This window comes from Saccopteryx leptura, chromosome 6, assembly GCF_036850995.1.
Source record: "Saccopteryx leptura isolate mSacLep1 chromosome 6, mSacLep1_pri_phased_curated, whole genome shotgun sequence".
In the NCBI taxonomy this organism is placed as follows: domain Eukaryota; kingdom Metazoa; phylum Chordata; class Mammalia; order Chiroptera; family Emballonuridae; genus Saccopteryx; species Saccopteryx leptura.
In genome coordinates this window covers 162,766,999-162,791,253 of record NC_089508.1, presented here as the reverse complement: position 1 = coordinate 162,791,253, position 24,255 = coordinate 162,766,999, and the positions used below count along the sequence as shown (strand labels likewise).

The window sequence follows — 24,255 nt, the reverse complement described above, 5'->3', positions numbered from 1 at the left end:
CCAGTGACCTTGTGCTCAAGCCAGCGACCTCAGGGTTTCAAACCTGTCCTCTGCATCCCAGTCTGATGCTCTATCCACCACCTGGTCAGACAATCACTGTTATTATTATTTTTTTTTGTATTTTTCCGAAGTTGGAAACAGGGAGGCAGTCAGACAGACTCCCGCATGCGCCCGACCAGGATCCACCCAGCATGCCCACCAGGGGGCGATGCTCTGCCCATCTTGGGGCGATGCTCTGCCCATCTTGGGGCGTCGCTCTGCCGCAACCAGAGCCATTCTAGCGCCTGAGGCAGAGGCCACAGAGCCATCCCTAGCGCCCTGGCAAACTTTGCTCCAATGGAGCCTTGGCTGCGGGAGGGGAAGAGAAAGACAGAGAGGAAGTAGAGGGGGAGGGGTGGAGAAGCAGATGGGCGCTTCTCCTGTGTGCCCTGGCCAGGAATCGATCCCGGGACTCCTGCACTCCAGGCCGACGCTCTACCACTGAGCCAACCGGCCAGGGCCTATTTATTCATTTTAGAGAGGAGAGACAGAGAGAGAGAGAAGGGGGGTAGGAGCTGGAAGCATCAACTCCCATATGTGCCTTGACCAGGCAAGCCCAGGGTTTCAAACTGGTGACCTCAGCGTTCCAGGTCGACGCTTTATCCACTGCGCCACCACAGGTCAGGCTCACTGTGATTTTTTTTAAAGTCTATAAATTTGGAGTCTTTGAAGCACTTTATAAATCTTGTTTTATTAATATCATGTTATACCAATTCTAAGAAAATGGACTGATACAAGGTCATTTCTATGAGGAACAGAGAGGTCATATAGAGTACAGCAGCTCAATATATGTGAGGGACTTACTTACAGCTACTCTTTTTGCCCAATCAGAAATCATTAAAGGGTCTTTACTATTTATGGCATACTCTCATTCCTTTAAGATTATGCAATAATATGTACAAAATAAACACTTTATATTATCTTAGAATATTAGATTACGCGGTTAGAGCCCCAAATGGAGCTGCAGTGATAGTTATACAGTAAGTCACAACTTGTACTTACAAACAGAGCACCATTAAGGGATTTTGATAATTGACCGCAGCTGAGCATCAGTGAATACGACATCATAGAGTTACTCGACTACCATGGCGAAGAACTAACCCAGGGGTAGTCAACCTTTTTATACCTACAGCCCACTTTTGTATCTATGTTAGTAGTAAAATTTTCTAACCACCCACCGGTTCCAAAGTAATGGTGATTTATAAAGTAGGGAAGTAACTTTACTTTATAAAATTTATAAAGCAGAGTTACAGCAAGTTAAAGCATATAATAATTACTTACTAAGTACTTTATGTCGGATTTTTGCTAAGTTTGGCAAAATAAATCTTTATAAAACAACTTACTATAGTTAAATCTATCTTTTTATTTATATGAAAGCTGGAACGCCCACTAGTGGGCAGTAGGGACCAGGTTGACTACCAGTGAACTAACCAATGGAACTCTCTAACCAATGAAGACCTTATGGAACTAGAGCAGCAGATGACAGCACTTAGGGAAAAAATCAGGGACTTAGAAACTCCAGAACCGAAAAAATTTTCTATAAGAGAGTTAGCTGATGCTTTTCATCTCATTGAAGCAGGAATAGCAAAGTTAAAGGAGCAGATCCTGAATACAGAGAGGTTCGCCATAGTTTACCACACAGTCACCAAAGGCTTGAGATGCTACAGGGCCATTTATGATGAGAAAAAGAAAAGCTCTGTACAAACCTCCCTTGATGCCTACTTCAAAAACTGACTCCAGCATTAGAATCAAATTGACTCTCTAACACCACTCCCATCCTCTCCAACAAGTCCATCATTTTCTGCATCATGTTTAAGGTTATATTTGAAAACGGTCAAGTATTTATATGCACAAAAAGGTAAAAATACTATGTTTAGACAAACATCGGAGTTGCACTTAACAGGTAAATGCACCTGTTAAAACTTACATACAAATTCAACTTAAGAACAAATCTACAGAACCTGTCTCATTTGTAACCAACAGACTGCCTGTAATAACTTACCAACTGGACTAGTAGAAACTCGCTGGGAAGGTGGTCTAAAGCCAGGCGCCTTGGAGTTGTCAGGGTGCACATTTTCCAAGTGTCCAACAACAGAGTTATTCAGGAACGCTGACTGAACAGTGAAAGAGGCGTCTGCAGCAACTCGTGAAGATAGGGGACCATCTCCCCAACCCTGGTTAGCTGGCACCTGACTGCTATCAAAAAGACTACTGAAGTGATTGAAAAGTGTGGTTGGGCCAAATGTCGGTGGCAACGATTTGTTTGCCGGGTTAATGTGCATCTGAGAACCATTCATAATGTTCATGGCTGAAGAAAGCTGCACTGCAGTTGGTGGGCCTTGAGGTGGTGTTAAAGGAACTGGGTTTGTAACAAAAATAGACTGGGGATCCTGGTGTATAGTTGCATTTGGTACCACTGAGTAAAAAGAACCTCTGGGCTGCATTCGATGAGAAACTCGAGGTGCTGGTACAGCTAACTGAGGTAAATTATTGGTATCCTGATTATCAGCTGCAACCAGTCTCGGTGGTGCCAAAGTCAATGGAGCAGGTTCTGAATTAGACACAAAAGGCAATGACATAGGACTTAGATCAGACACACTGGATGGCTGGGCCTCCTCCTGAGTGTTGTTGGAGGGAGGAGTAGGACTATTAGATGGGAGAGTTTCTGGAGCTCCTGGGGTATTACTGGCGGAGCTATTTGCAGTTGAAGATGGGGTACACAGGTTTGCCATGGGTTGATCCTGTGTGGATACTTTCTCTTTGGGGGGTGGCATGGCAGAGAAAGGCTCCATCTTCTGTGAAGAAAGCTGGGCTTGAGGAGTACTTGCAGGTAGAAGTGTGGTGGGAACTTGCCCACTAGTGACAGGTGCAGAGGACACTGAAGGCAGGGAAGTACAAGAGCTTGTCACAGAAGAAATCCCTGTTGCTGGAGGACTTGTCTTAGGTACACAGGCAAACAACTGCTTTCTGACTGATGAAGGAGTCCGGGTGTTAGTCACACACAGTTGCTGACTGGCCGCAACTACAGAAGAGACAGTGATAGGACAACTGGCAGTAGCTAGTCCAGTAGACTCGGAGGGCAAAACAGCTCCATTCTGGTTAGGTAGACGGCCGGTAGGATTATGCTTTGGAGAGCTATTTGCGTTGCCAGGATTCACAGGTCTCACTGGGAATGGTCCCCAAGTGTTAGGAGAGGGTGAAAAGGTTCCTCCGAACTGGGCCATGGGTAGGCGAGGGTGCCGAATCTGCTGCATAGTCTGAGCAGCCAGCAGGGCAAAATGAGGGTGGGGATAAGCTAATGGTAGAGAGACAGGGAAAGAAGATCGTACATTTGTTGGGACGTTCTTATTAAGTTTATTAGTGGGCTGGAACGTAGATAATGTTGTGGCCTGTGAGGTTACAAGATTTGGAGCACCCAAGGGAAATGCGTTCTTACTGGAAGCTGCTGAGGTGCCTGCTCCAGAGGGGAAGTTTGCGTAGACGGACTTGCTGCTGGTGGGTGTTCTGATATGATTTTTAGGAATCAAGTCTTCCAGTTCCTTAGCAGGATCTTGAATAAGTGCATTGATAAGTTGAACTGCATATCTTGTTGATTCAGTACCACCCCTGGTAGAAAACAAACAAAAACAATATCAAAAACATAAAAAACCAGGTAATTTTTACCATGAAAGAAAATCCTTGATTCTATCATACCTACCAGAAATATGCTTCTAACAAAATTTAAGTTCCACAAAGAAGTAGCAATTACCTTATTGTGATCATTCTCTCGCCGTTCTTATCTTTCTGTTTATCCACATCAATATGAGCACCAGTTACATCTTGTATTGCGGTGATGTTGCACCCTCCTCTCCCCATTATCCTGGAAACCACTGAGGCTGGAACAGACAATTTCTTTGACCTAAAAAATTAAGACTACACATGAGTTTATGAAATGAAATGTCTTTGAATAGTAAATTTATAAATAAAAAGGCTATCTCAATGTTTCTTCATGGACATTTGTAGAATATTTCTTAAATCTTAAAGAGGAAATTGTTAGAATTTTTTATTTTAAAAACTGACGTCACATATGTAATTTAGTAAAGGTAAAAATTACACTGCCATTAAAATAAAAATTATATTTAAATCATTCATAATCTTTTTTTTTTTTTTCCTTCTGAAGCTGGAAATGGGGAAGCAGTCAGACAGACTCCCGCATGCGCCCGACCGGGATCCACCTGGCACGCCCACCAGGGGGCGATGCTCTGCCCATCCGGGGCGTCGCTTTGTCGCCTGGAGCAGACAAAGGAGCCATCCCCAGCAAGGAGCCATCCCCAGCGCCCGGGCCATCTTTGCTCCAATGGAGCCTTGGCTGTGGGAGGGGAAGAGAGAGACAGAGAGGAAGGAGGGGGAGGGGTGGAGAAGCAGATGGGCACCTCTCCTGTGTGCCCTGGCCAGGAATTGAACCCGGGACTTCCGCACGCCAGGCCGACGCTCTACCACTGAGCCAATCGGCCAGGGCCAAATCATTCATAATCTAAAGCAGTGGTAGTCAACCTGATCCCCACCGCCCACTAGTGGGCGTTCCAGCTTTCATGGTGGGCGGTAGCGGAGCAACCAAAGTATAAATAAAAAGATAGATTTAACTATAGTAAGTTGTTTTATAAAGATTTATTCTGTCAAACAGCGAAAATCCGACATAAAGTACTTGGTAAGTAATTATTATTATATGCTTTAACTTGCTGTAACTCTGCTTTATAAATTTTATAAAGTAAAATTACTTCCCTACTTTATAAATCACCATTACTGTGGAACTGGTGGGCAGTTAGAAAATTTTACTACTAACAGAGATACAAAAGTGGGCAGTAGGTATAAAATGGTTGACTGCTCCTGATCTAAAGCATTCAAATTTGCCCCAAATATCATGTCAACTAAACTGCAGTGAATACAGTATTGACTCTCTCTAAATTAAAATAATGTATATCCTATTGTTAAATTTCACAGTGAGTATCAGAAGCTAGCTTATCGGTACCAACAAACTTATAATTAGCAATAAAGAATAAAGTCTTGGATTTGAACTACATGAAAAGCAACTCACAAGCAGAACCTGGGTCTTCCACTTGTGTGTGAGGTGAGTGGAGACAGAGAGAAGACTAGAGGCTGATACTAGCATTTGACAAGATGGGCCAACAGCCCTGCAGGACTATCAAAGAAACCTTGTATTTGCTGGCACAAAAAAATGAGAAGAGCACCCATTATTTTCATGTGGTCATTGGTAGTCTGTAGGATTCCCCCTTTGAGGCAGGGACCTTTAAACTTAGACTACTCCTTCTAGAAGACTACTCAATGGCAGCCCCTAAAGTATATTTCATAATCAAGATTTATCATCTTAATTTAGACAAGTTGAGAAGAATATATTTAGGTATTTTGAAAACCAGAGCATGGAGTAAGCAATATGCCATAAATAATACTAAGTCAATATGATTATTAAGTGTGCATCACATCTCCTATTCTTCCAAGATTTCTTCCTTTTTAGTTTGCATTTATAAACACAAAGTCATGGGAACATTATATAATAAAAGCCCAGATACCTCCATCCTTTGGTGATTAAATGCACATTAGCAAATTTATGTCCTGTCCTGATTCCATGTTGTAAAGTGTGAACAGAGACTAAAAGTATCACCTGGATTGTGTGTAACATTTAAAAGCAATGGCCTTTATCTGCTTTTATTTATTTCCTCCACCATGACTTAAGGATAAGGCAGTGTGAATAAAGGTAGTTGCTAGGGTTAGCTGCAGGGGTATAGGTGTTTCTTTCTTTTTCTGAGGATGAAGGTAGTTTTAATTTTAATGATTTAACTGCAGTAAAAGCAGCTAACCAGTTTCCAGAATATGCTCTCTAGCCAGGTCTAACTTATTTTAAACACTATAAATAGATATGTCTGAACTAATATGGAACTACTAAATAAACATCATAGCCCTCACTAATAACACTGTGACTTTGCTGTCAAGTGTAGAATCTTCCCTTGAAAAAGAAGCTTGTGAACATTTTGTATGGTTTATAAACTTCTGTAAATCTTATTTTAATAAAATGATTTTTTTAATTCTAAAGCCAACATTAGCTGTTTCATTTAAAATACACATGCAAATTTATACATTGCTTCTAATTTTGTATTAGGCTACTTTGGATTTAGCATGACCCTATAGTTTAAAAGAATAACAATAACGTTTAGCCTGACTGGTGGGTAGCACAGTGTATAGAGAGCATCAACCTGGGACACTGAGGTCCCAGGTTAAAAACCATGAGGTCACTGGCTTGAGCGCGGGGCCACTGGCTTGAGCATAGGATCATAGACATGACCCCACGGTTGCTGGCTTGAGCCCAAAAAGTCACTGGCTTGAAGCCAAAGGTCACTGGCTTGAGCAAGGGGTCACTGGCTTGGTTGAAGGCCCTGGTCAAGGCACGTATGAGAAGCAATCAATGAACAACTAAAGTGCTGCAACTATGAGTTGATGCTTCTCATCTTTTTCCTTTCCTGTTCCTGTCTCTGTCTCTCTCACTAAAAAAATAAATAAATAAAAATAACTATTTTCAAATTATTCATTAATTAAGTGGGTAACCATCTGGCAGAGGAGAATCTGTATGGTCTATGAAAGTTAAAAAGATAAGATTAATTCTACTTACCTTCGTACAACTTCTTTCCACCCTTCTTCTCTTTTCTGCCCCCTTTTGGGGCTAGTCAGATTTAGCTTTATGTTTGGAGAGCTTACTGGCAATGACACTGACTTGTAGCTTGTTGATAAGGAATTAGGATTCACTTCGCCTTCAAGTCTGAGAAGAGAGAAATATCAAGTCCAATAAAAGGTAAATTTTAAGTTAGAAACTCAAGAGAATACTTTATGGACAAAGTTACACTGAAATATTTGAATTAAAATTTGGCACATCAAATTATCAACAATCCAGAAAAACAGAAATAGGACAGAGTCCAACATCTATTTTAGTATAAAAATGGATTCAGCAGCCAAAAGTTGTATTACAATCAATAAAAATGACAGTGAAAATCAAGGTATGCTAATATTTTCAACTTCAAAATGGAATCATAAACATTTTTAATAATCTCATTTCATAACTAGCACATGATTAGAACATTGATGAATTTCACTTTTGAATACTGAAGAAAGATAATGAGGTAGACTTAAACTGTTTAAAACAAGTTGTGCTTGAAGAAGAAACTTCAAATTATTGTGGTAGACATTAAGAAGTACAGCTGGATGTCGAGTTTACAAATCAGAAAAATTTACCGTGTTTGAGTTTTAGAAGCAGCAGTACTCGTTTTTTCTTCTTGGGAATGGAGCAGCAGCGAGGGGTATCTCCGGTCACCAGAGGCATTCACATCCACAGTGAAATTTAACTCTTGGCTCTTACCACCACTGCTACTCTCACTGTTGCAATCTGTGCTGTCCACGTTATCTGAATCACTATTTCCACCTGTACCGCCACCTCTGGGTTCTCCATTTATTTTATTTTTGTCTGCTTTTTGCTGTGCTAAGGATATATGTTGTTCTGGTAATATTAAAGGTGCAGTGGGAGGGGTCTCTTTTGTTTTGTTCTTCTTATTTTTCCGATTGGTGCTGGGGGTTGTCACAACATTGGCCCTTTTTTTCCCAAAAGCATTTGTGAATGTTGCAGATGTTGCAGAGATTCCAATTGTGGTGGTGGTGGTTGCACTGGGAGGCTCAATGGGAACTTCTTGCTCCACTGAAATTATTAAAAAGGATAAAAATTACATTGAGAGCTACCGATCTTATAAAGCGTCGACCTAGAAATGCTGAGGTCGCCGGTTTGAAACCCTGGGCTTGCCTGGTCAAGGCACATATGGGAGTTGATGCTTCCTGCTCCTCCCCCTTCTCTCTCTCTCCCTCTCTGTCTCCTCTCTAAAAATAAATAAATTAAATTAAATTAAAAAAAACAAAACAAAACTGGGAGAGCTACTGATCTCAAAACAAATTACAGTGTTTCATAATTTAGTCCCTCACATCATATTTTTCTTTGACCAGTATTTACTAGTAAATAAAGAAATCTTTACTGTTGTTAGAACAGATATATCATTTAAAAAAAATTTTTTTTATTTATTCATTTTTAGGGAGGAGAGAGAGAGGGAGAGAGAGAAACAGAGAGAGAGAAGGGGGGAGGAGCCGGAAGCATCAACTCTATATGTGCCTTGACCAGGCAAGCCCAGGGTTTCAAACTGGCGACCTCAGCATTTCCAGGTCGACGCTTTATCCACTGCGCCACTACAGGTCAGGCCTATATCATATTTTGATGTCTAAATTGGTATAAAATATTTATACTGTTAACATTCTTTTTTTTTTTTTTTTTGTATTTTTTTTTTTTTCTGAAGCTGGAAACGGGGAGAGACAGACAGACTCCCACATGCGCCGACCGGGATCCACCCGGCACACCCACCGGGGGCGACGCTCTGCCCACCAGGGGGCAATGCTCTGCCCCCTCCGGGGCGTCGTTCTGCCGCGACCAGAGCCACTCTAGCGCCTGGGGCAGAGGCCAAGGAGCCATCCCCAGCGCCTGGGCCATCCCCGCTCCAATGGAGCCTTGGCTGCGGGAGGGGAAGAGAGAGACAGAGAGGAAGGAGGGGGGGGGGGGGTGGAGAAGCAGATGGGCGCTTCTCCTATGTGCCCTGGCCGGGGAATCGAACCCGGGTCCCCCGCACGCCAGGCTGACGCTCTACCGCTGAGCCAACCGGCCAGGACCTATACTGTTAACATTCTTAAGCTCTGAAATGCCAGTCTCACGAACTAACCAAAAATCACAATATAGTTTGAATTTAGGAGATTTTTCAAATAGGATTTTAGAATTAGAATTCAAACACAGCAAGATTATTTGCCTACTACAAACACTGTCAGTACTGTCAGTACAATAAACAACTCTTTGAGAGTAATAAACCCGAGGCTATAGAGCTTTGAGCCTGAACCTTAGCTAAAAATTTATTGAGGAAACGGACCTCTCCCAGTTTCCCACTGGGGGAGGGGAGAGTAGAGAAGAGCCTGGCAAACCTCTCTCCCTATACTACTTTTAGGACATATTTGGTGTTTTATAGGGTGACTTAAATTACAACTGGACTTCCTCAAATTACTTTCGTCTTCCCTATTCTGTTTCTCTGTATCACTTTACAATGTAAAATATTACTTAAAAATATTTACTGTAAGAGTCAATTGTCAATTTCAGATTAAGGTAACTGAATAATTAACTAGAATTTATTCATTTGAGAGAGAGAGAGAGAGAGAGAGAGAGAGAAGGGAGGGAGGAGCAGAAAGCATCAACTCCCATATGTGCCTTGACCAGGGAAGCCCAGGGTTTTTTTTGAACCGGCGACCACAGTGTTCCAGGTCAATGCTTTTACCCACTGCGCCACCGCAGGTCAGGCTCTAACTAGAATTAATTAAAGCAAAAAGCACTCAAAATGAAGTTGATCAATACAGGAGAATTTTATCACAGGTAATTTCTCACCATCTTCATCATTCTCCTCTTCATCTTCATCCTCTGGTAGTTCGGAATTCTCCTTAGGTTTGTTCTCTTCATCTTCCTCCTGCTTCCTTTTCTGCTCCTCTTTTTTCTTTTTTCTCTTTTCTTTCCTTTTCTCTCTTTTAGCTGCAAGCGCCTGCTTTCTACTCTCCTCTCTTGACTGCAAATAAAGTAGGTATATCATATATTATCAACAAAGCAATAATTTAAAATAAAGAATGAAGTATTTTTTGTTTATATATCATGTCAGTCTCAAAACACATTTATAAAAGCAACAAAAGGAATAAATAAACTGGACATCCTGAGAAATAAAAGTTTTTATACTTCAAAGGAACCATCAAGAAAATACAGACAACCCATAAAAAGGAGGGAAAATTTACAAATCATACATCTGGCAAGGGTCTTGTTTCAAGTATACAGCAGTCACTCTTTATCCAGTTTTATTTTCTGCAGTTTCAGTTACCCACAGTCAGACCACATGGCCTGGCCTGCAAAGCCTAAACTATTTACTATTTGGCATTTTATAGAAAAAATTTGCAAATCCCCCATGTTAATGAGAAAGGGGCTAAGGACTGAAAGAAGAGACTGTATATTCAATTAAAAATCATTTCAGCCCTGGCCGGTTGGCTCAGTGGTAGAGCGTCGGCCTAGCGTGCGGAGGACCCGGATTCGATTACCGGCCAGGGCACACAGGAGAAGCGCCCATTTGCTTCTCCACCCCTCCGCCGCGCCTTCCTCTCTGTCTCTCTCTTCCCCTCCCGCAGCCAAGGCTCCGTTGGAGCAAAGATGGCCCGGGCGCTGGGGATGGCTCTGTGGCCTCTGCCTCAGGCGCTAGAGTGGCTCTGGTCGCAACATGGCGACGCCCAGGATGGGCAGAGCATCGCCCCCTGGTGGGCAGAGCGTCGCCCCATGGTGGGCGTGCCGGGTGGATCCCGGTCGGGCGCATGCGGGAGTCTGTCTGACTGTCTCTCCCTGTTTCCAGCTTCAGAAAAATGCAAAAAAAAAAAAAAAAAAAAAATCATTTCATCACTCTGTTGGCATAAGTCCAAATGCTATTTAGGGAATTGCTGACCATGTCCCTGGGCAGTTACACAAAAATAAAACTATAGATGTGAATGGGGCCCTAGCTGTGATCTAACTTCAAATTTCACTTTATTTAAAAATGAAGGTAACTTTTTTCCTTCTAATTTTAACTGTAATTAAGTTTATCATGAAGATACTAAAACTTATAAATTCCCTAATTAATAAGATTAAGGTTTATAATTTCCCCCTCATTATAAGCAATACAACGAGTGATCTTATTACATTCACATCTTTGAGAGTTTGTCTACCTACCTTAGGTAAAATTTCTGTGAGCGGAATGGCTGGAGTAAGGGTATTCACTTTTCTAATTGATTCATTTGTCAAGCACTTCTATTAATGGTTATACTCATTTACACCATACTTTAAAAAATCATACTAGAGTGCTAATTTCTCCATACTCTTTCCATTAATAGCTATTACCAGACCTTTAAATTTTATGCTTTGATAGTATGGTGAAAAAAAATTTAATGTCAAAAAATTTAAATCACTACTATACTGTATATTTCTTTATTTATGAAGTTGAACACTCTCCATCTATTTGGTGAACATTTGTATTTCTGCATATCAGGATGCTCTAACCAAACTATCTGGCCAGGGCAAACATTTCTATTTCTTTTTCTGTGAATTGCCCATCCGTGTGATCATTTTTTATTTTGAGCAAGTTCTCTTTTTCTCATTGATTTGTAAGCAGTCTTTCCTTCTGTTCTTAGCTTATAAGTTTTGTTTTGTATTTTTTAAACTAAGAATTAGTGTCTAATTTTAACATTTCTCAAAATGATCAAATCTCTTTTCTTCCTTTAATCAACAAAATATCTTCATGTGAAGATATCTCTTGCTTTCCTAGAATGACTATTTGGTCATGGAGTTGATTCTTTTAATATAAATTCTAAATTCAATAACAACACCCTGATTTTCCTGGTAAGCAGACTGAGCCTCAGAAATGTTATTTTGTTTTTTTAACTTTTTCCATTTTACCATACATGCTAGGATACTTGACACTTAAGTGTTTGATTTTTATTTTTACTTTTTAAAGAGTTTATTCATTTTTAGAGAAAAGAGAGAGAGAGAGAGAAGGGAGGGCTGAGCAAGAAGCATCAACTACCATATGTGCCTTGACCAGGCAAGCCAAGGCTTTGAACCAGTGACCTCAGTGATCCAGGTTGACGCTTTATCCACTATGCCACCACAGGTCAGGCTTGACACTTAAGTCATTTTTTTTTTTTTTTTTACAGGGACAGATGGACAGAGTCAGAGAGAGGGATAGATAGGGACAGACAGGAACGGAGAGAGATGAGAAGCATCAATAATCAGTTTTTTGTTATGACACCTTAGTTGCACATTAATTGCTTTCTCATATGTGCCTTGACCGTGGGCCTTCAGCAGACCGAGTAACCTCTTGTTTGAGCCAGCGACCTTGGGTCCAAGCTGGTGAGCTTTTTGCTCAAACCAGATGAGCCCACGCTCAAGCTGGAGACCTTGGGGTCTCGAACCTGGGTCCTCCACATCCCAGTCCGACGCTCTATCCACTGCGCCACCGCCTGGTCAGGCATACACTTAAGACTTTAATTGAGGATCTAATACACCGTTTATAGCCCAGATCTTATAATAAATAAATGATTTCCAACATTTTACTAAATTTCTTCTCAGATAGATGTTAAAACCACTAAGGTAGTTATATCATTTGGTAAACTGTGATCTAAATGAAAACTAGTCCCTCACTTAAATGGTTTAAAATATTTTATGAATGATACATCAGAATAAAAAAATTATGGTAGTTTGATATCTATTAATCATTTCCTTTGAAAAGATATTTTGTTAAGAATATTGGTCAGGAGTCATTTTTTAAAAATAAAATGTTCAGACTTAAAAAAAAAAAAAAAAAAAATATTGGTCATGCCCTGACCAGAAAGCTGGTTGGTTAGAGCATTGTTCCCAATCTCCAGAGGTTACTAGTCGATCCCCAGTCAGAACACATATAGGAACAGATCCGTGTTCCTGTCTCTCTCTCACTTCCTCCCATTCCCTCTCTAAAATCAATGAAATAAACATAAAAAAAAAAAAAAGAAAGCATTAGTCATATAGGTGGCAAATTTATCCTAGATTTTCAACAATTTCTAGTAAGGAAAATTATTTTTCCCACTCACCTTTTCCAGATCAAGTTCCTTTAAAAGAATACTTGCATTCTTGTTTGCTTCTGCAGCCTGTTGGTCTTTAGCCTTCACAATTGTCTCAACACACTGGTGACATTTTTTCAACAGTTCCTATGGTGGAAAATGGAATTACGTCAATATAGAAACACATAACATAAACAGATCAAATCAAATGAGCTAATTAGCATACCAAAATAATTTAAAATTCACTAAACCATGGTATCCGTAGAGTCTAGTCATGAATAAAACTTTTACTAAAATAAGGAGCCATTTCCACTTGACCAGGCAGTGATGCAGTGGATAGAGTGTCAGCCTAGGATGCAGAGGACCCAGGTTCAAAACCTCTAAATTGCCGGCTTGAGCATGGCTCACCAGCTTGAGCGTGGGGTTACTGGCTTGAGCGTGGAATCATTACCATGACCCCACGGTTCCTGGCTTGAGCAAGGGGTCACTGGCGGCTGGTGCCCCCCTCCCCAAGGCACACATGAGAAAGCAATCAATGAACAACTTAGGTGCCACAATGAAGAACTGATGCTTTTTGTCTCTCTCCCTTCCTGTTTGTCCCCTGCCCTCTAAAAAAAAAAAAAAAAAAAAAGAAAGAAAGAAAGAACCATTTCCTAAAAACTTTATACATTCTCTTAGAAAACTTTCTAAATCAGGCTAGTGGTCTAGTAATACACTTTTGCTGCAGTCACTGTAATTATGGTTCACAAGAACAAGAAAATTTATAATTTAACAAAAGTATTATACCCATCCTCAATTTACAAATGGAGAAACGAAAGCAGAGAAAGATCAGGTGATCAGTCACACAGAGGAAAAAAAGAACAGGTTGGTAACTGCACATTTTGGCACTATTTCTACAAAGAACAAAAATGTGCTTCAATAGCATATTAAACTTACCTTATCTGTAATTGTTGCTATGTATCTCATGCATTCTATATCAGAAGGGAACTGATTGACTTCCTTCACCAAATATTGAACAACTTTTACATGACCCTGTAAAGAGTACAACAAAGAATACACAAAAGAATTCCTTTAAATTTTACGCATATGCTTAAAAGCTTAAGAGTAAAAGGTATAGTAACACTTGCAGATGGTTTACTAAACTACAAATTATAATTATAAAAATAAAAAATGTTGAGTTTATAAATAGAAAAAGAGAAGTACATGCTCAGAAATAAATGGTGGACTAAAAAAATTTTCCTAAATTTAATATGCCCATTTCCCATTAAAAGTTGAAAAAATTTAGTAGAAAAAAGGTATCTCTTTGAATAACTGTATTAAAATTAAATCGGTGATGTAAAATAAACCTCAGTTTAAAACATAAATTAGTCCTAAAAACAAAAAGGATGCTCTAGATGCCAAAGCACTACTTTCATTCTCATGCTACTAAACAAAGCATTTGAGTCTTATGACTTGAATCTCGGTAAAACACTTTCTAAACGTCATTATCAGAGGCTGAATAATCACTGTGGAACAAATTTTTTTTTTTCATTTTCTGTTGCATAAGGTTTTAGAACTGTTTCTATATACTTCTGAATCGCTGATTCCAAATCTGAAATCCATTTTTTGGTGCATGCTCTAGTTTTTATGAAATTTTAATTTCTTTTTGTTACAGTTAATGGCATGCATTGGTTTTTAAATTGGAGTTAAAGGGCAACGACTTTTGGATTGAACATAACCACAAGGCAATTAATGTTTTACAAACATCACTTTTACATAATTGTAGTTATTTTTAAATGTAAAAAATTATTATCTGATAAAAACACCCTCTTATTTTGTTTTATGATTGAATCATGGCTTCTTCGAGTAGGTATAAATGTAAGAATAGTCCTGACACCTTCTGTTATATATGTGGCTGTTACACACTTCAACGTCAAAGGCGCAATATTTCATCATTTGTGACACGTGCATATATCGCCTATTTTCAGCGGTTTCAATTGGTTATTCAACTCATCTGCGAGAAGATTATAATGACAAAAATTGTCCTCGACTTTCTGAAGTATGAGGAGCATAACTGGATCATTTGTGTGGATCTTAAAATGGTAAATTTCCTGCTAGGACAACAGAGAGGTTTCACAAAGTATCCTTGCTTTCTGTGTTTGTGGGACAGCAGAGCTCGGGAGAAACACTGGACACAGAAAGAGTGGCCGAAATGTGAAGCTCTGGAAGTAGGGATGCAAAATATTGTGAATGAACCTGTAGTTAATCAAGGCAGGATCATTTTTCCCCCACTTCACATCAAACTTGGCTTAATGAAGCAGTTTGTTCAGTCTTTCAATAGAGCAAGTGAATGTTTTCAACATATTATTTCTGCTTTTCCTGCCTTGACTATTGAGAAGATAAAAGCAGGTATATTCGCCAGACCAGGTGGTGGCACAGTGGATAGAGCGTCGGACTGGGATGCAGAGGACCCAGGTTTGAGATCCCGAGGTTGCCAGCTTGAGCACGGGCTCATCTGGTTTGAGCAAAAAGCTCACCAGCTTGGACCCAAGGTCGCTGGCTCCAGCAAGGAGTTACTCAGTCTGCTGAAGGCCCGCAGTCAAGGCACACATGAGAAAGCAATCAATGAACAACTAAGGTGTTGTAACACGCAATGAAAAACTAATGATTGATGCTTCTCATCTCTCTGTTCCTGTCTGTCTGTCCCTGTCTATCCTTCTCTCTGACTCTCTCTCTGTCTCTGAAAAAAAAAAAAAAAAGAAAAAAAAGCAGGTACATTTGATGGACCTCAAATTCGAACCCTCATACGTGACAAAGAATTTGCCAGGAAGATAAATAAGGAGGAGAAAGCAGCATGGCAGTCTTTTGTGGCAGTTACAAAGAACTTCCTTGGCAACAAAAAAGCAGGAAACTATGAACTACTGGTTCAAAGAATGCTGTTGGCTTTCCATGACATTGGATGTAACATGAGCATTAACATTCACTTCCTATATACCAACCCAAGAAGACCTAGAAATAACACAACTGAAAACTGGAGGCAGACAACACCAAGCCTAGACTCAACCAACTCTACAAATAAAACACCCAAAAACAGATGATGAGAAGACAAAGAAGTGCAATCCAAATGAAACCACAAGACACACCTTCAAGAGATGAACTGAGTGATATGGAAATAATCAAACTTCCAGATGAGGAGTTCAAAATAATGATTGTAAGGATGCTTAGGGATCTTAGAACAACAATGGACGGTCATTATGAACACCTAAATAAAGAAATAGCAAGTATAAAAAAGAGTCAGTCGGAGATGACAAATACAATATCAGAAATAAAGACCACAATGGAAGGAATTAAAAACAGGATAGAGCAGAGGATCGAATCAGCAAGTTAGAGGACAACTGGAATGAAGGCATGAAAGCAGAGGAGAAAAGAGAAAAGAGACTCAAAAAGTCAGAGGAAACTCTTAGAGAGCTCTGTGACAACATGAAGAGAAATAACATCCGCATCATAGGGGTTCCTGAAGAAGAAGAAAAGGAACAAGGGATAGAGACTTTGTTCAATCATATCATAGCTGAAAACTTCCCTAAATTAATGCAAGAGAAACTCTCACAAGTCCAAGAAGCACAGAGGACTCCATTAAAGAGAAACCCAAAGAAACCTACACCAAGACATATCATAATTAAAATACCAAAGCTAAGTGATAAAGAGAAAATATTAAAAGCTGCAAGAGAAAAAAAAGTTATCACCTACAAAGGAACCCCCATAAAGATGACATCCGACTTCTCAACAGAAACACTTGAGGCCAGAAGGGAATGGCAAGAAATATTCAAAGTAATGCAGAACAAGAACCTACAACCAAGACTACTTTATCCAGCAAAGCTATCGTTTAAAATCGAAGGAGAGGCAACTTCTCTGGCCTCCATCTTTCCTCGAGGCCAGGGAACCTTGCTGGGCGGGGTGTGCGCTCTGTACTCAATAAAGCCGTTTATTATTTCACACACACACAAAAAAAAAAAACGAAGGAGAAATAAAAAGCTTCCCAGACAAAAACAACTCAAGGAATTCATTACAACCAAACCAATGCTGCAGGAAATGTTAAGGGGCCTGTTGTAAACAGATCAAAGTGGGAAAAGAATATAGCAAAAAAGGAATACACCTTTAAAGAAGAAAATGGCAATAAACAACTACATATCAATAATAACCTTAAATGTAAATGGATTAAATGATCCAATCAAAAGACATAGGGTAGCTGCGTGGATAAGAAAACAGGACCCATACATATGTTGTCTACAAGAGACACACCTTAGAACAAAAGACACACATAGATTGAAGGTAAAAGGATGGAAAAAAACATTTTATGCAAACGGAAATGAAAAAAGAGCTGGGGTAGCAATACTTATATCAGACAAATTGGACTTTAAAACAAAGGATATAGTAAGAGATAAAGAAGGCCACTACATAATGATAAAGGGGGTAATCCAACAGGAAGATATAACTATTATAAATATCTATGCACCTAATATAGGAGCACCCAAATATATAAAGCAGACTTTGATGGATTTAAAGGGCGAGATCAACAGCAATACTATAATAGTAGGGGATTTCAATACCCCACTAACATCACTAGATAGATCCTCAAGAAAGAAAATTAACAAAGAAACAGCAGACTTATTGGAAACACTAGGTCATCAGAACCTTTCACCCTAAAGCAGCAGAATATACATTCTTTTCAAGTGCTCATGGTACATTCTCTAGGATAGACCACATGTTAGGGCACAAAAGTGCTCTCAACAAATTTAAGAAGACTGAAATCATATCAAGCACTTTCTCCGATCACAATGGCATGAAACTAGAAATGAATCACAACAGAAAAGCTCAAAAATTCTCAAACACATGGAAACTAAATAGCAGGTTGTTAAATAATGAATGAATTAAGAATGAGATCAAAGAAGAAATAAAAAAATTCCTAGAAACGAATGACAATGAGCATACAACAACTCAAAATTTATGGGACACAGCGAAAGCAGTGCTGAGAGGGAAGTTCATAGCACTATAGGCACACTTTCAGAAGCTAGAAAAAGCTCAAATAAACAACTTAACCCTGCATCTAAAAGAATTAGAAAAAGAACAGCAAGTAAAGCCCAAATGTAGTAGAAGGAAGGAAATAATAAAGATCAGAGCAGAAATAAATGACATAGAGGCTAAAGAAACAATACAGAGGATCAATAAAACTAGGAGCTGGTTCTTTGAAAAGGTAAACAAGATTGATGAACCTTTAACTAGACTCACCAAGAAAAAGAGAGAGAGGACTCAAATAAATAAAATTAGAAATGAGAGAGGAGAAATAACAACTGACACAACAGAAATACAAAATATTGTAAGAAAATACTATGAAGAACTGTATGCCAAAAAACTAGACAACCTAGATGAAATGGACAAATTCCTTGAAACATACAATCTTCCAAAAATCAATCTCGAAGAATCAGAAAACCTAAACAGACCGATTACAACAAATGAGATCGAAACAGTTATCAAAAAACTCCCAACAAAGAAAAGTCCGGGGCCCGATGGCTTCACAATGGAATTCTACCAAATATTCAAAGAAGAACTAACTCCTATCTTTCTCAAACTATTTCAAAAAATTCAAGAGGAAGGAAGACTTCCAAGCTCCTTTTATGAGGTGAGCATAATTCTGATTCCAAAACCAGGCAAAGACAACACAAAGAAAGAAAATTATAGGCCAATATCTCTGATGAATATAGATGCTAAAATCCTCAACAAAATATTAGCAAACTGGATCCAACAATATATGGAAAAAATCATACACCATCATCAAGTGGGATTTATTCTGGGGAGGCAAGGCTGGTACAATATTCATAAATCAATCAATGTGATTCATCACATAAACAAAAAGAAGGAGAAAAACCATATGATAATTTCAATAGATGCAGAAAAAGCACTTGATATAATCCAGCACCCATTCATGATCAAAACTCTCAGCAAAGCGGGAATACAGGGAACATACCTCAACATGATAAAAGCCATCTATGAGAAACCCACAGCCAACATCATACTCAATGGGCAAAAATTAAAAGCAATACCCTTAAGATCAGGAACAAGGTAGGGGTGCCCCCTTTCACCACTCTTATTTAACATGGTCCTGGAAGTCCTAGCCACAGCAATCAGACAAGAAGAAGAAATAAAAAGCATTCAAGTTGGAAAAGAAGAAGTAAAACTATCATTATTTGCAGATGATATCATATTGTATATAGAAAACCCTAAAGTCTCAGTCAAGAAGCTACTGGACCTGGTAAATGAATTCAGCAAAGTGGCAGGATATAAAATCAATACTCAGAAATCAGAGGCATTTTTATACACCAACAATGAACAGTCAGAAAGAGAAATTAAGGAAACAATCCCCTTCACAATTACAACCAAAAAAATAAAGTACCTAGGAATAAACTTAACCAAGGAGACTAAAGACTTGTACTCGGAAAATTACAAACCATTGATAAAAGAAATCAAGGAAGATACAAACAAGTGGAAGCATATACCATGCTCATGGTTAGGAAGAATAAACATCATTAAAATGTCTATATTACCCAAAGCAATCTATAAATTCCATGCAATACCAATTAAAATACTAAATGACATACTTCAAAGATATAGACCACATATTCCAAAAATTTATATGGAACCAAAAGAGAACACGAATAGCCTCAGCAATCTTAAGAAAGAAGAATAAAGTTGGAGGTATCACACTTCCTGATATCAAGTTATACTACAAGGCCATTGTACTCAAAACAGCCTGGTACTGGCATAAGAACAGGCATATAGATCAATGGAACAGAACAGAGAACCCAGAAATAAACCCACAGTTCTATGGACAACTGATATTTGACAAAGGAGGTAAGGAAATACAATGGAGTAAAGACAGCCTCTTTAACAAATGGTTTTGGGAAAATTGGACAGCTACCTGCAAAAAAATGAAACTAGATCACCAGCTTACACCACTCACAAAAATAAACTCAAAATGGATAAAAGACTTAAATGTAGCCCGTGAAACCATAAGCATCTTAGAAGAAAACATAGGCAGTAAGCTCTCGGACATCTCTCAGAGCAATATATTTGCTGATTTATCTCCACGGGGAAGTGAAATAAAAGACAGGATAAACAAATGGGACTATATCAAATTAAAAAGCTTTTGCACAGCTAAAGACAAGAAGAACAGAATAAAAAGACAAACTACACAATGGGAGAACATATTTGACAATACGTCTGATAAGGGGTTAATAACCAAAATTTATAAAGAACTTGTAAATCTCAACACTAGGAAGACAAACAATCCAATCCAAAAATGGGCAAAAGAGATGAATAGACACTTCTCCAAAGAGAACACACAGATGGCCAATAGGCATATGAAAAAATGCTCAACATCACTAATCATCAGAGAAATGCAAATTAAAACCACAATGAGATATCACCTCACACCAGTCAGAATGGCGCTCATCAACAAAACAACACAGAATAAGTGCTGGCGAGGATGTGGAGAAAAGGGAACCCTCCTGCACTGCTGGTGGGAATGCAGACTGGTGCAGCCACTGTGGAAAACAGTATGGAGATTCCTCAAAAAACTGAAAATCGAACTGCCTTTTGACCCAGCTATCCCACTTTTAGGAATATACCCCAAGGACACCATAGAACAGCTCCAAAAGGAGAAATGCGCCCCCATGTTTATGGCAGCATTGTTCACAATAGCGAAGATCTGGAAACAGCCCAAGTGTCCGTCAGAGGACGAGTGGATTAAAAAGCTTTGGTACATATATACTATGGAATACTACTCAGCCATAAGAAATGATGACATCGGATCATTTACAATAACATGGACCTTGATAACATTATACGGAGTGAAATAAATCAGAAAAAAAACTAAGAACTAAATGAATCCATACATAGAAGGGACATAAAAATGAGACTCAGAGACATGAACAAGAATGTGATGGCAACAGGGGTGGGGGGAGGGGAGATGGGGTGAAGAAGGAGAGAGGGGTTGGGGGAGGGGAGGGGCACAAAGAAAACCAGATAGAAGGTGACAGAAGACAATTTAGCTTTGGGGTAGGGGTATATAGCACAATCAAATGTCAAAATAATCTAGAGATGTTTTCTCTCAACATATGTACCCCGATTTATCAATGTCACTGCATTAAATTTAATAAATAAATTAAAAAAAAAAAAAGATTCACTTCCTGAACAGTCACCTTGATAAGTTTCCCGAAAATCTTGGAGCTGTTAGTGATGAGCAGACTACTGCTGGAGCATCAAACGAGATTGTCTTCAACAAGTACACAAACGCAAGAGCTACAAACGCAAATTTTTGCCTGAATAGAATTTAAATAATTTTCACGCAAATTTTATGATTAAAGTAAGTGTTTTAATATGTCCTATTTCGAAATTGTAGACAAATTCTGATGCAATCATATCTTTTAGTGTATTAGTGGATTTACTGCATTATATAAATTATATTTTCACAAAGATGATGCCCAAGAAGACATTCTACTTCCTTAAACTAAATGTTGAAAATTTTACAATAAAATGAAAACCTAAAATCTTGAATTGCAAAAAAACTGCAGCTTACAGAGAAAGACTAATGTCAGATTTGAGATCAGCACACTCGATTTAGGTAAGAACAAGTGTTTTTGTGGATGCAACAAAAATTTTGTTCCCCAGTGAATCTATAATCAATTCCAAGTACATCTATTATAACCAAACTTGCAGTTTCCCCTCCTATCAAGGCTCTAAAATATCCTCATAAATTAGTCTGCTGGTGACAAGAAAACAAGAAAGTAGTTGCCTCCAAGGCAGGGAACTAACTGAGAACAGGCATCATGAAATTTCTAAAATTATGAAAGTATTTTATATCTTTATCGGTATGGTTTACATGGGCATATGAATTTACCAAAACTCTTTAAACTATGAATCTTAAGATTAGTGCATTTCACTGTATGTAAATTATCTCAATTAGAAGGAAAGAAAAAAATATTTTTTAAAAGTATTAAGTCTAGAAAATATTTTAAGATTTTTTTCTAAGACACAAAACTTACACGGCTCTCATTCAATAGCTATTTAGTTACCAGCTATTATGAGTTGGGCACTGCGCTAAACAACTGGGTCTAAACAGTGGTGAAAAAGTCATGACTCTTGGTCTTCATGGATCTTCCAGCCTAGTTGAGGAGATAGGCATTAAAAAAGTAAACATGGGTTTGAATGTATAATTACAAATTGGGATAAGAAAAATAATAGTGTTCTATAAAAGAGAAGAGGAGGAACTTTTTTCAGATTGGATGTTAGAGAAGGAGTCACTAAGAAGTGACATTTAAAATGGGAGCTAAAGGGTAAGCAGAAGTGAACCAGGTGATAAACAACAGAAAGAACATTTTGGGAAAAGAAAACCAGTGAGGAAAAGCCTAGAGGGAGTTAAAAATTAAGTGCATTCCAGACCAGTGGCTGAAGTGTAGTGAGCAAAGGGGAGGGCAGCATAACAGATTGGTCTGGGGAGGCTGGCAGGAGCCATATCTTGCAGGGTTTGTAAGCCAGTTAACTAGTTTATAGTTTATCATCATTGCACTGATAAATATATATGAGGTATAATTTTTTATGAAAGAGTCCACACATTTAAGTTGTTCCTTAGATAGGGAAGACATCCATTTATATATAATATCTGACCTTAAATCAGATGTTATGTATCACAGCACAACAAAACTAGTCTAGATACTAACTGCTCTAAAAATATAGGTGCTTATAGTAAACTCCCATATAGCTGTTAGATTTGGCCACAAAAAGAGTGAAAATATAGCAGTGATTTGTGTATAGATATATAGTCAATTATCCAAACTCAATATATCTTTCTTATATGATTTTAACTTAGAATTGATTTAGAATTATTAAATTGTATCTTCCCTGCCCCACCTCAAATTACCTTGCGAAATGCTGACATAAGAGGTGTGATTTTCCGGTTATCTGCTGCATCCACATCAGCACCTGCTTGCACTAGCAACTGCACCACATCAAAATGGCCACCATTGGATGCCAACCAAAGTGGTGTGTTTCCCTTCTTGTTATGAACATCAATATGGGCTCCTCTATAAAATCAAAAGATGTTAATATAATTTGTTTCCTATGAGAAGAGGCAGACTTTTTGTATTTTTCTGTCTTTTTATCTTTTATAGAATATCATGCAAATAATCTGTTCTTTTAAGTGTCAGTAAAGTAGAACAATTTTAGTTAATGGCTCTGAAAAGTGAAAGGGATGGTAGAAAGTTCTATATATAAATATAAATTTTACCCACCTACTAATCAGGAGCTCACAAAATTTGTAATGCCCTTTGTCCGCTGCTATTGTTAAAGCAGTGTCTCTTGAGGAAGGCACAGGGGGGGCATTGACATCTGCTCCTTTATCAAGGAGAACTCTTCCAACCTCTGCATAGCCTCCAGAAGCAGCTTCCATCAAGGGGGTAAGACCAGTCTGTTTAAACCAAGTGTTATTTAAGTAAATTAATATAATTTCTTTAAAAGACTGAAACAATTGATTGTGGGTTTTTTTTTGACTTGTGTTTTCTATTTGCGGTTTTTCTCTCATAAAGGAGCTAAGCAATATTCAGTCTTAAATTTCCCTAAATAGCAAGTAAAAATTGTTAGATTCAATTAGACAAGCTAGAATGAACTTACACTACCACATGCTAAAGTATAAAAAAAAGTGTATATATACACACACACACACACACATAACTTCTATACTGTTATAAATTTACACATTTGAGACCATAACTTATCTGCACAATAAATAAAGATATATCAAAAACAAATAAAAAGAAAATCAAGTAAGGCACAATGTTCAATTGAAAAACTTTTTTTTTTTAATATACTTTATCTGAGAATGCACTTTGCTAAATAACTCAGGGTAAATTCTTTCAATCCTATTCAAACTTGGGTAAAATAGATTAAAATATTACTTCATAAATTTTATTCATGTCTTTTGTTCATTAGTTTCTGGCATTTTTGCCAAAAGATATTTACTGGTTTCATTTCCAAAATAATATTTCTCTAGAACTTCTAATAATCACACTGAATATTTGTAATACACAAAGATAAACTGGATAGCAGATATCGCTCATTTTTCTTTGTGCAATGGAAAGTCTGAGGGAAGACTACACTTATTCATTAAATTTTAGGAAATATAACTAATGAAGTTCAGGGAGAAAATATAAGATTTTCATCAAAACCCTTCCAATTTTCAATGACTAACAGATTGGCCATTGCCTGATTATTAATAATTCTACATACGCTACATTTTTTCTAGGGGTCTAAGTACCTAATAATTCTAAGAAGAAAAAAATCACAACACTGACATATTCTGAAAGCTGAATAGTCATAAAATGATCAGAATTTGTCATAGATTAGATTTTTAGCTGTCTCAAGTTTAAAATTTATGCAGTAATTTTTTGATTGGGTTTTTACCAAGGGTAAGCC

General features: G+C 38.3%; 1 protein-coding gene across 2 annotated transcripts in view; it reads right to left on the bottom strand.

The window, feature by feature from the left end:
• The window catches only part of ANKHD1 (ankyrin repeat and KH domain containing 1), a 140,019-nt gene that overhangs the window by 8,503 nt on the left and 107,261 nt on the right, over positions 1-24,255 (bottom strand). For both annotated transcript variants that reach the window (XM_066388027.1, XM_066388026.1), the window contains 9 exons: positions 23,076-23,251; positions 22,706-22,868; positions 13,690-13,785; positions 12,784-12,900; positions 9,542-9,716; positions 7,318-7,774; positions 6,701-6,847; positions 3,788-3,937; positions 2,042-3,645 (listed from right to left, as the gene is read on the bottom strand). In XM_066388027.1, coding sequence (XP_066244124.1) covers positions 2,042-3,645; positions 3,788-3,937; positions 6,701-6,847; positions 7,318-7,774; positions 9,542-9,716; positions 12,784-12,900; positions 13,690-13,785; positions 22,706-22,868; positions 23,076-23,251 — 3,085 coding nt within the window. The remainder of the gene's footprint in view (positions 1-2,041; positions 3,646-3,787; positions 3,938-6,700; positions 6,848-7,317; positions 7,775-9,541; positions 9,717-12,783; positions 12,901-13,689; positions 13,786-22,705; positions 22,869-23,075; positions 23,252-24,255) is intronic.